General features: G+C 45.1%; 1 protein-coding gene across 1 annotated transcript in view; it reads right to left on the bottom strand.

The window, feature by feature from the left end:
- NID2 (nidogen 2) overlaps positions 1-12,174 on the bottom strand; it is a 57,695-nt gene that overhangs the window by 4,536 nt on the left and 40,985 nt on the right. The window contains exons 12-16 of the mRNA XM_039865124.1: positions 8,366-8,485; positions 7,350-7,580; positions 3,508-3,729; positions 2,713-2,882; positions 352-481 (exon numbers count right to left, since the gene is read on the bottom strand). Coding sequence (XP_039721058.1) covers positions 352-481; positions 2,713-2,882; positions 3,508-3,729; positions 7,350-7,580; positions 8,366-8,485 — 873 coding nt within the window. The remainder of the gene's footprint in view (positions 1-351; positions 482-2,712; positions 2,883-3,507; positions 3,730-7,349; positions 7,581-8,365; positions 8,486-12,174) is intronic.

Raw genomic sequence — 12,174 nt, 5'->3', positions numbered from 1 at the left:
GGAACAGACAGCTTTTTCTGCAACTTCTAGTTTCTCTAGGCCAATCTACCAGCCTGATGGTGCTGGGGCCAGGCAGCATCAACTGTGATCACATCGTGAATTCTTACTGTTAGCCCTCCCATTGAGAGCCCTATTTCTCACTAGAAAGGGCTCACAGTAAGAATCACCTTCTCATCCCTTATGTATGAACATGTTTGTTTATAGAGGCTGTTATTGTATAGCTTAATAAAATGACTTGCATAGAACTTAACCTCCTCGGTTAGATGAAAATAGAAGGGAGACTTTGGCATAAAACTTGAACTTAGTAGAATCAAATGAAATGTGAAGCATATTCCGGGTGAAGCTGCTGACCTGAGTTTATGATTATCTCGGGCTCTGCTCCCAGTTCCAAACTGGCACGGCTAATCGTCCGTCCAGCGACATCTGTCCAGTACACCATCCTCTCTCGACAGTCGTAGTCAATTCCCACAACTATAGAGCCCTTTGTGGACCAAAACACAGAATTGGAAGAATTAGGACGCCTTGCATTTCCTTCAGCTGCCTTACTCATGCATGGCTGCAGTGAACAACCCTGCACTGTAGTCTTGCTGGCAGCTGAGCAGGGTGGTTAGACACGTGGGCTGTGGAGGCCGACATCTTGGCCATTTACTAGTTGTGTGACTTTGGTACTAACCTCCCTATGTCTTGATTTCCTTCTATGTAAAATGAAGATAACAGTACTTATACTATATATGGCTTCTATAAAAATTAATACCAAAAATGCTTGTGAAGTGTCCTAATTAGTAATGAGGATGCAGTAAGCCCTCATTAAACACTATTACTGTTGGCAGTAAAAACAAAACTGACTTCATGAAAACATCAGCCAGTGATTAGAGAAAAACTGTTAGTCTTAGCAAAGTAAGTACTCAATATTTTAGTGGGCAAAAAGTGACTCCTTTCAAATGTCATCAGCACATTTTGAATGAGCCTTTCTAAAATTTGCCAACATATAACAACAAAATCTACTCGCCCCTCCCCTGTGGCATGAGACTTTTTCCCTACCTGTAGTGCCATCACCCTTTCCCCTAACTCTGCCTCTCACTGCAAAGCACGTCTTTGGTTGTACTCATGAAAGAAAGTCTACAATTTGATGGGTTAAGGAGTTGGGGAATAGTGGTCACGCAGCTTCTGACAGGGGAGGTCTCTCCTCCCTTATTGCTAAATAAATGACAGTCTTTTAAAAAATGCTGAGTCTGTGGTATTTCTTTCCAAAACTCTGCATGGTACTGGCTTTATTCAGTTTCCAACCAAGACTCCTGCTTTGCGAAGGCCAGCAGATGTGCAAAGCCAACATTTAGGGGCCATCTGGCTGTCCCTGAGGCCACGCCAGCTCCCTTCTTGCCTAACAAGGCCTCCTGGGGCCGGCCTGACATGCCTCGGAGAGGAATCAGCACGAGAAACACTAATGCAGGATTTTGCTCCTGTGGAAAAGCGGGCAGTTTATACAGGGGCATCTGAAGGTCAAATACAATTTTACTTGAAAATTAAAAAGTCATCTGTCTCAAGCAAGAGTACACATCCATATGGGCTTTCATTAACCCAGGGAATCATGGGTTCCATTAACCTATATAATGCCTTCAAAGTTTCTTGGAGGAAAAAGTCCCAGTTTAAGTAAATTTCCCCAAGATGTGCTTATAACCCATAGTCCATTCTTTTTCAGTTCCACCACCACCATAACCACCCTGCCCTCATCAGAGGCAAGTTCAGAGAGGCAGTAAAGCTGCCTGACTTGGCTAGAATAGATGGTTAGCCTGAGGTAATGACAATTTTAGTTTCTACCTCTTTTAGGGAAACTTTTACAAAAGAGCGTGCTAGTGTTTGCTGAAAAAAATTAAAAACCACAAACTCAAATCTTAAAAAGGAAGAAAATAAACATCTTTTTATGAACACTGGCTGCTTCTCAAGTTTTTTGGAACCAGATAAAGAGTTCATTAACAGAAGCAAATGTAAACCTGGATGCTCTACTCTTCTTTCTCATAAATTGAGCATGTACCTGGAGTGTAGAGTTTAGAAATGGAATCAGACCATTATAAGTATCAATGCTTTTCTAGTGAATTTCCTTCTCTTTTCATTTTAGAGAAGAAATCTCTCTTCCAAAATGGAGTGTCTTGGCAATAGGGAGGCTGCTAGCTCAGGAAGTGGCGAGCGCATCTCCTAGGAAAAGCCCAGTCCACTCCTTTCCCAGTATCGCTTCCAAATCATCTCTGAAGAGTCAGAAGATGAGAAGACAGGCCCTTCAGCAGAACCAGAATGGGAGAGGAAGGGGCTGCAACAATGATATAGTCATTGATTTCCACTTGGGATTCTCAACTGACCCTGTAGCTATTCCTGTCATTTTGATTTTCAGGATCTCCAGAGATTTGAGGCATGGAGAGAGCCCTGGGGACTTGGGTTAAGAGTCACTTTTCTCCTTGAATCACCACCATACTGCCTCAATATCCTGACACCTCTGCAATTCCCTTTCCCCATCTCTGAAACCCCATAAACCAACTGGAGAAAGCAGCCTTGGTCAGATGTGACGCCCAGCAACAGCTGTGCTTTCTGTGGTGTTGGTGTCAGACCCGTGGAGACAGACTGCCGCCCAGAAACCCTTCGGGACCTCCCTCCACCTCAGCCCTTGCCAGATCTGAAAGCCCCACGCAGCTCCGCTCCCGCAGGAGAAATCTACTTTACATGCAGTGACAGCAGGGTCTTGGCAGCGTCCTTCTGAAGCCTGGTACCATTGAGGGGCAAGTGGCCGATTTGCTGGCCCTGGGCATAGAGCAGGAAGGTGCCGACGGAAGGAGGGGTCACATCAGGCCTGGGCATGGGCCGGACTGTGGGTGGAGCAACCGTGGGTATACCTGCCATGGGAAAGAGGAGGTTGTGAGGAGGAAAGGGGAAAGGAAACAAGGCGGGGTTGGGGGTGGGGTTGGGGGTAGAGAAGACAAGTTACTTTCCCACACACCAGAGCATCCAAAAACATCAAAAGTTCTTTAGACAGATGTGCTCCAGATGTTCCTTAAATTATAATTTCTAGGGTTTTTTTTTCCCAAGGATCAATTATGTAAATCGCTGCCAATTATTAGGGAGAAAGAGAACAACACATTTCCCTCAGACCAAAGCAGGTTTTTTGTTTTTTTATTTTTTATGTGAAAAAAACCAGACCCAGTAATTGTATCGGCTTCTCTGGGGCCCCAGGGTGACATATGTCCCCTTTCACCCTGGGCTGGGGGGAGGGGAGTAACTATATGCTAAACTGAGTTCCAGATGTTCTAATTACAAAAACTGCTAATGACAAAACCAAACAGTAAATCCAAACTGGGATCTTGGGTGGACCAGATTGTAAATCACCACGGAAGAGTAGTGACTTCTTTCATTGGACCTGTTGATCCCTTGTTTGCCCACCTTCACACACAGCTGGCAGCCTCCCTACAGAGAGACCTCAGGTGCAGCTCCAGTGAGTGAGGGCTTTCCCTCAGTGCTTACATGCAGGGGTGGTGCCTGGCTGGGAGCGGGTGCCCTGCACCTCTCTGCCATCTTTGTCCACACACCAGCAGAAGTCACTCTTCCCATGGCACTGCAGGGGGGTGAAGTGGCCCAGGTCATCGCACTGGGGCACATACTGATCATCCCTGGGCGTGCCACCATAGTGCTCCAGCAGGTTTTCCCTCCAGCGCTCACAGACGGTCCGGGGCCTCTGAGTGGGCTCTGAGCAAATGAGACAAAAAAAAGCCTTTGATTATGAGCCAAGGACAGAATGCAGCACAAGATCCCCACGCCTGGCCTCCTGGCCTTCCTCCTCCTAGTGTCCATTAACGAGGCCTCAGCCAAGCCTCTGAACGCTGGACCAGAGCAGTAAAGTATTCTAAGAAGTTCTCCATAGGAATCAGGAGAAGGGGGTCATCTTGATATTCCTGTCTTCCCAGGCTAGAGGATTTGCCATCAAGGCCCCTCCACCCCCCAAATCAGGAAAGAACAAGAGGAGTTAAGAGCTGTGCAGGGCTCACTCAGCCTAGGAGGGGGTTGAGCTCACTCAGGACAGAAGATCCCCATGTAGACTACTTTGCCTGGGCCCAGGGCCTCTGTTAACAGAACACTCGTGGGGGCTCAGTGGCCTACATGATGCTTAAAGCCAATATTTTTCTTTCCCACTTGCTTCAGATTCCAGGACCTGCATCTTGAGAGAGTTATCTTGAGACTGGCTAGTGTGTATCTTAGAAAGTATTACTGAATGCCCTACTTATGTGTCTGGCCCTCAGTGTCTGTCTGGTGGAAAACTATATTGAAAGTGTAACTTACAGTCATTGGTGTATGTGAGCAGAGCAGAGATGGTGGGAAACAGCTTGATACTATTTGACATTCCAGTTCCTAGACGTCTTTGGCCACCTTGCTCTTGGGTCATCTCAAAGCTGAACACTTTTCTGTAGGCTCCAGCTTCCGCCCATGTTGCTGTCTCCTTTCTCCAGCATCCTCCCCCTTTCTCCCTTCCCTCCCAGCTCACCACCATGCTTGAACTCCTGTTAGTGTCTGTTGCAGAGCAGTTTCTCTACCTGTAGTTCACTCCCAGACTGTTTCCATGGGGCTACTGAGTTTCTGTCCCAAACAGTTCTGTCAGAGAGGACTCTGCTATAGCTGCTTAAATAACTTGTACAGCCGTCTATGGTAAGGTTACCTAAAGGAACTTAAATAGAAAGTGCTGCTTTGTTATTTCCTGCAACTCAAAGCCTATGGTCTGTAGAATCACACAGCCAAGTACCCACCTGATTACCACCATTTGGAAGTATAACAGAAATCTCAGGAGAACCAACCCCCATCAAAACTGCTCTGCCCTAGACTTTTCCTAATTTGTAAACTGCGCCTCCATGTTTCCATTGCTCAGGTCCAATGTGTCACCCTTGACACATCTCTTATTCTCCATAGGTAAAGAAATGTCAGCTGTACCTTTAAAATACATCCAGAATATTTTTACTTCTCACCACATCCACCCTTGTCACCCTGGTCAAAGCCCCATCATTGCGTTGGCCAGCATGGTGCAATCTAATGACAGCCATTGACCTGGAGCTTCCCAGACTTAAACTCTGGACCTCAGGGGATGAACAGAGTTTTATTCGTTGTGCCAAGATCACTACAAGAGACTTATTAATAGTTTCCCTGCTTCCACTCTTTACTCCAACCCCCTAGTGTAAACTGAACCAACAGTCAGAAAGAGTCCTTTTAAAACCAATTCATTTCATGTCATTCCTTTAGTCGAAACCTCCAATGGCTTCAAAGGACAAAGCTGAAAACATTACAGTTGGGCTTCAGCATCTATAGTTCCTTTAGGAAAGCAGCAAGATGGTGAATAAAATCCTCAGCTCAAACTCAACTAAAGACTCATCAGGTTTGGAGGAAGTGGATGCCTTTCAGGTTGTCTCCTTAGCTCGTGACCCATGGGAAGCAAAGCTTTTTAAGACCTCATGGAGAAGGAAAGACTGACTTTCTCACCCAGATGTGTCTCAAACCAGAGGGAAATGCCACTCCCTGAACACCCGCCATCCATCACAAGGCAGGATTCCCTGGAGAAATTCCCAACACTACCCCAGGTTAACACTCCAAACTCAGAGTATCCATTCCTGGTTACGGGGCCACCCAGTACGGCACATCTCTATGTTTGGAGTGAGGACACACAGGACAGTCAGCTTCTGGGAAGGGGACACCTCACATCACTCACACGTGGGCATCCCTCTCATTCCTTACTACTTGAAGCTACTTCTGAATCCAACCATGGATTTATTTCTCTCTGTTTCTGGTTGGCAAGATTTTAAATATTTTGAAATCTTGGGCAGAGAGTGTTTCCCGTTTAAGCTGACCCCATTATGCAGATGAGACTAGTCAGAAATGGCAGCCAAGGCCAAACCAGTGCCAAGAGGGAAGTCTGGGCAATGGGAAAGAGTCTGCACAAAAGAATGTGTCCCTCTTTTAGTCGTTAACTTCTCATTCTCTTGGCTCCCTTTTGAGTCTTTGTTCTTAAAACATGCTTGTCTCGATAAATTTAATAGAATTCTGAATTTAATAGAATTCCTTTAAGGTACTTCCTAACTATCTGATTTCTTCAAATCCCAGCTGGAGTTAAAACCAAGGCTTTTTAAAGAGTAGGCATGAGTGAAACAAGATTTTTCTGTAATTTTTTTTTTTTTTGACCTGCAAAATCTTTTCCTAAAAATAGGGAGAGAGGAACTAGGAATATCACTGTGGAAACAGGTATATGTCTAGATCAAACATTACCAATTTTTACATATATGAGTCTTAGAATCACTAATGTCTTGGCCATAACAACGTTATTAAAAAAACCAAAACTGGTGGCAATTCTCCAGCTCTTCATACTCATACATTAAAGGCCAAGACTAGTATTTATAGAACCCTTTTTAATAGTCAAAATGGATCTTTGAATAGCAAGCTCATGGATATAGGAACATTTTTTGGCTAAAACAGTATCAAACTAATCCTACGTTTCTCATAATAAAGTTCTGTATTAAAAAAAAAAAAAAAAGTTCTTCCCACATCCGAATAGTTCAGTGAGGAGCAGAAACCTGCCTTGGCAACCTGGGGTTGGCATGAGCTGCGGAGCACCTGATAACCACGCTCCATCAGATGGCCTGTGCTCAGATGATGAAAGACATGCTTATCAACACCATCTCAAATCACACAGGCTAACAGGTTCCTGCAACTCTTTTGAAGGTGGCTGGGGCAAGAGTGATTCCCTGTGGAATCACATGGCCTGACTAGCAGGGGCTGCGTTATTAACGTAGAGCAAACTAGCAGGATCCAGCCACAAGTGACATACTTATTTTTCCTATCGATATTAAAACAGCCTTCAGATTGTTCCCTGCAATTCAGAAGGCAGAATCGAGTGATATAAAGTTATAAGGGAAGGTGGTTTTCCTTTCAGACAAAAGCCTGGTCTAGCAAGATCCTCTTGCTCTAACATCTCCTCTAAGCTGCCATAACAGATCTTGGGCAGTGGCCTCAGCCTGACCTACAAATTCAAGCTCAACTTCTAGTCTTGTTCTAGATGAGGGTTAGGAGACTGGTGTCCAATCTGGAACAGTAATCGCATATGTCACGTGTATATGCCTCCATGTCCCTGTAATGCCAATGTGCATATAGGTGTGCACATATCATTCAAGTGTCCCTAGGAGGAAGCAGGATGGTGATCACAAAAGGATGGTGATCGGCTCTGAGACTGCATGGTCTGGGCAGTGGTTATAATCTACCCCACGATCAGCACCATTCTGCTTCTCAAGCCCCAGGCCTACCCCGGTACAAGGTTTCTTTTCTGATTGGCTTACCTGGTGGCCCGCAGTGAGGTGGAGTGGAGCCGGGTGGAGTCCGGGTACCAGGGACTTCATGACCATTAGAGTCCACGCACCAGCAGAAGCCAGTGCTGCCATGACACTGCAGTGGCAGGAAGTGGCCCTGCTCATCGCACTGGGGGATGTGGATCCGGGAGCCGGGATATGCATGCTGAGCCTGGGCACTGTGCTGCTGGTGTTCACAAAGTTTCAGTCCTGAGGAGGAGTCTTCCAAGGGACAGAGGAGGTACAAAGGAGGAATAAAAGGCATTGTAACCCATCCACTTTTACCAGCCATCCTCAAAGTCTCCTGCCTGAGGATTTTTCTTCTATAATTAGAAGATAGCATAACATGGGAAAAATAGAAAAGCACTGGGATTGTGGAATTCGGGATTCTTATTTTAGCTCTGCCACTATCTCCTGATATCTCCTTAGTTCTCGCAGTCCGCTCTGTACGTCCCTAGCTGACTATACTGTAAAACAGCTCCTCCCCTCAGCCTTCAGGCTCCTATTGCTGTCCAAACATCCTAAGAGACTTTGGAGAAAACAAAGCTCTGTTCTTCCCCTGAGGTCCAGAGTTTAAGTCCGAGAAGCTCCAGGACAATGGCTGTCACTAGACTGCACCGTGCTGGCCAGGTTTTCTTAGAGAGGTCACATGGGACCTTACTCCCAGCTCACTAGTGCATATGACTCCTGATTAGTAAACTTAATCTCAATACTTCATCTAAATCACACTTATCAAGGCAAAGCAGATACTAGGGCAGTTAACCAGAACTGCTACTAGGTAGGGCAATGGTTGGGTCATATTCCAGGCCTCCTGGAATGCTAATAGATAGTGAACTGTCAGTAAACCAGGCAGCTGGAGGTAACTGAGGAAAAAATCCAGGGCCTGGAAGATCCACCAACTAAGGCCTCAGACCTGGATAAATCTAGAGTGGGCTGAAGTGCTGTTGAAAAATAGCACTGAAGGAGCTGGGAGTCCTCTGTGCCTAATCTGGCCTCCCAAACCTTACCAGGGGTGCACTGAAGTCCGTCCCCATGATAGCCAGGTTGGCAGCGGCAAGAGAAAGAGCCAGGGGTATTGTAGCAGGTAGCCGAGGGGTGACATCTGTTTTCTGCACATTCATCAACATCTGCACAGGTCAGATGAGAGAGAGAAGGGAGGGAAAAAAGGAAAGGACGTCATGACTTCACTGCACTTAACCTGTCCTCCCACATGGCCTCAGCACACGTGGATCAGTGATGAGCGAGCAACTTCAGAAGAGCTTTGGGCATGAGCAGAAACATGCTGACTCCTGAAGGCAAGCTTAACAGAATAAGTCTAGGGACATATGAGTTAACCCATTAGACTAAGAATATTCAGTGGAGAAATCAAATGTGAGGTCACTCAGAAAAATATATCCTGCAGTATATTTCTAGAGCATCTTTCGTCTACAGTGAATTCCAGGAAGTTATTGCCTTTGAACTAATCTTTCGACTACAAATCACTTCCGTTGAGTAGTGCTACAATAAATATATGTAACAATAGTTTTTTCCCTTCTTTGTTGGCAGCATCTCCCTGCGCACTGATTTACAGATGCAGGGGAGCCCAGTGAGGCCCCCAGATACTTTTTCAGCTAAGTTAGAAGCACACATTCAGTCTTGCCTCGACAGAGTCCTACCATCTAGAATGCCCAATTAATCAAAAATTTTCTTTACTTTCCACTTTTAGAATAAAAAAAGTGTAAGAAAAATATTAGCGGAGGTTTTGAAATAACACATTAAAAAATCTAAATTTCTCAGGCTTATAAGTACAAATAATTCTGGACCCCACACTCCAGTACCATGAGGATTAATTTTCATATATCTCAAAACTATAAGATCCTGAAACTTCAAACAAAAGGCAACTTATATTCCTTTTATTTTATGTTCTGACATCAGTACATTGCTGATAATAGCAAGGCACCCCCTTCCACCCACACACCAAAGAAAACAACAAAAAAAGAAAACCACCTCTGAGAGTCTAACTGTTAAAACCCAGGCCCAGTGGTTGAGATAAGCTATCTTCAGAGACAGGAAGTCTTCCACAGTAAGAGGAGGATAAGGGTGTAGGTCTGATCAGGACTCCACTGAAAATAAAATAGTCACATCCGTAATAACATCCAAAAATTATTTTCAAAATGTGTGAATAGGAAAAAACGTGGGATGAGATGATCAGTGTGAAACCTAGAAAACAGGAGTCCCAGAAGACGTGAAATGCAACAGTTCAGTACAGCCCATGGTGGGGACACATCGGACCTGGGAAGCCAGACTTACAGCCCTGAATTTGATGTGAATCGGCTGAGACAGAGGTGGCTCCTTACCCAGCCTCCTGTGACCGAGATGGAATCTCTTCTAGGGTTATCAGTGTCACCCTGGCTGTCACATCACTCTCACTGAGCCACTCTCTCATGACTAAGGGGCTTTCCCAAGTACCAGTTAAGTGGACACACTGGACATTCAACACAGACCTGTTCACAGGAAAGGAATCTCTTACATTGTAATTAGCAAATTAACATCTCGCTTATCCTCAGGCTTAGGGGAGGTTAGTCAACATAAATCAGTTCCCTGAAGCCCCCAAAATCCTGAATGCTAGACACAACCAAGTTTAAAGCCACCCAGAAAAGCTCTGCCCAGAAGAGCAGTTGGCCTCCATGGTCACCTTCCTTTCACCTACAAAAATAGAAATGTAGTTATAAATTCATCTGCAAGGTTAGACGCAAACAAGGTTTTCTGATTAGCTCTCCTCAGTTAACCCAAAATAAACCAGATGAAAACAATTACAACAAAAACTTTATTTCCAATCTAATGAATATGAGTTCTATATTGTTGTATTTGATTATCCTTGACGTTGGCACTGTCTTTTCTAAAGCACAATTCAGATGCACAGTTAGGCAAAGCTGGTGACCACCTAGTTCCTTGGGCCTGGAAGAGGCTGTAAAGCTGGCTATTTAACCAAAGCTGTGAAAATCAACATCTAGCCAAATGCAGGAAATCAAAGCTATTCATAATACATATGCTAAAAGTACTTTTCATGGTCACCGGAACCCAGGCAATGACAGGAAGCAGGAATTCCTGAGACACAGGGCCTATTTCTAGAACCCAAGCATGGATCAGTTTCTTGTGATTATTTTTCAACTAAGTGAGAGGGGATGCCCCAGAGCTACCAAGTTACTTATGTTCTTCAAATCTCTGGCCTAGAATTCTGATCAGACCTGAAAGAGCAGCCGTCCTCCCCAGGCACTAAAGTCATGGGGAGATGGTAACTGCTGTAAATGACCACCAAAGAGAAATTCCCTGGAGAACAAAAGCATCACCAGTGAGATACCCCTCCCCAAAAAGCCGAAGACGGTTCAGGCTCCCTGAAACGTGGTCCCTGACACCCTAGAGGACCTCTCGCCGTAACATAAACCGAGCCCAGTCAGCCCCTGCAGGGCCTGCGCTCAAAGCAGGCCACAGCCCGCTACAGGAGCGCAAACATGGAGCGGTTTGGGGGAAAACTGGAGCTTCTGTGTGGAGAAGAGGAGCTCTTCTCTATATCTCAGGATGTCAGGTGTCGGGAGAGAAAGAGTGGAAAGACTTTCACCCCTTGCAAGGGGAAGAGCTTTCCTCCTATCATTTGGGGAGGGGGCTGCATTTATGCCTAACGATCACTGTCAGGGGTCTTTAGGGACCGTTAGGACCCTGAGGTCTAGACAACAGTGTTCGAGAGATAGCGAAGCTCCTTTACCATTCAGATAATGAAGGATAATTCTCCATTCTATCATCTACTAAGCTGGTAAAAACCCTGTTTGGAAAATGTGTTAAAAATCCTCCATTTTGAGTTCGTATTTTGGTGCTTCAACATCCTTATGGCCCTAATTCTGAGCCTACACCCAAAACCAGCTGAAATTCCTTCAAAACAACCACTGGACTCTAGCTTCTCCTTCCCCCTAACGCCCCTCCTCCCCTCCCTGGTTTGCTTTCAAACCACACAGTGAAGTTTCCTGGTGCCAATTAACCTCTGTCCCTCTCAAGACCCCAGCAAAGGCTTTGGCCCATAAGTTCTCACTCCCCACCCATTCAGTCAAGCAGCCTTTTGCTGTTTGTGGCCCTGTGTGGCTCTGCATAACACACCTTTGCTCTGGGACTTATGAACATAATAAACTTCCTCTTAAGCCTTGTTCTCTTCTCCTCCTGTGGCTGTACCAGATTTACCATGCCTTACCCAACATCACATTCTTGGAACAGAAAACCTGAGAGAATAATGCCAGTAGCTTCCCTCGTATCGCTTCTGAGCAGCGATGGCTCTGGGTAATGGGCCATCTGGAATCCAGTTCAACTCATGCTTGCTCCTCCCTGGAAAGGTCCCAACTCTAGACAATCCAGTTTTATACCTGGTAAAGCTGCCAAAGATCCATAAAGACAAACATGCCTGATAAATATCCAGTTTATACCAACACAGGGCTGAAATCAATTCAAATTGAGAGAAGCTAAGAATGATTTAATTCTACTTGGATAAAGTAATTCCTGCTAGTGATTCAGTCTAGATTGAGAACTTGAAGTCAAATGTAACTTCTCCAGGGACCTGGTTTTTAACAGACTGGCTGGAGAAAAACCCACACACCCTTTTATTGCTAATTTGATGGAATTAAAAAAAAAAAAAGTTGGCTTCAAGAATGAACACTTTTCACAAAACAGAGCCTTTCTCTCTATTTTTCTCTAGTTTTTTATCTATGGTCACTGGGACACATGCATAGTGTAGCATGCCTTTAAATATGCACATGCGTGCTCACACATACATTCTTATCCTTCAAGTCACCTT

Source organism: Pteropus medius, unplaced genomic scaffold, assembly GCF_902729225.1.
Source record: "Pteropus medius unplaced genomic scaffold, Ma_sr-lr_union100, whole genome shotgun sequence".
NCBI lineage: Eukaryota > Metazoa > Chordata > Mammalia > Chiroptera > Pteropodidae > Pteropus > Pteropus medius.
This window is presented reverse-complemented; position numbering and strand designations above follow the sequence as displayed.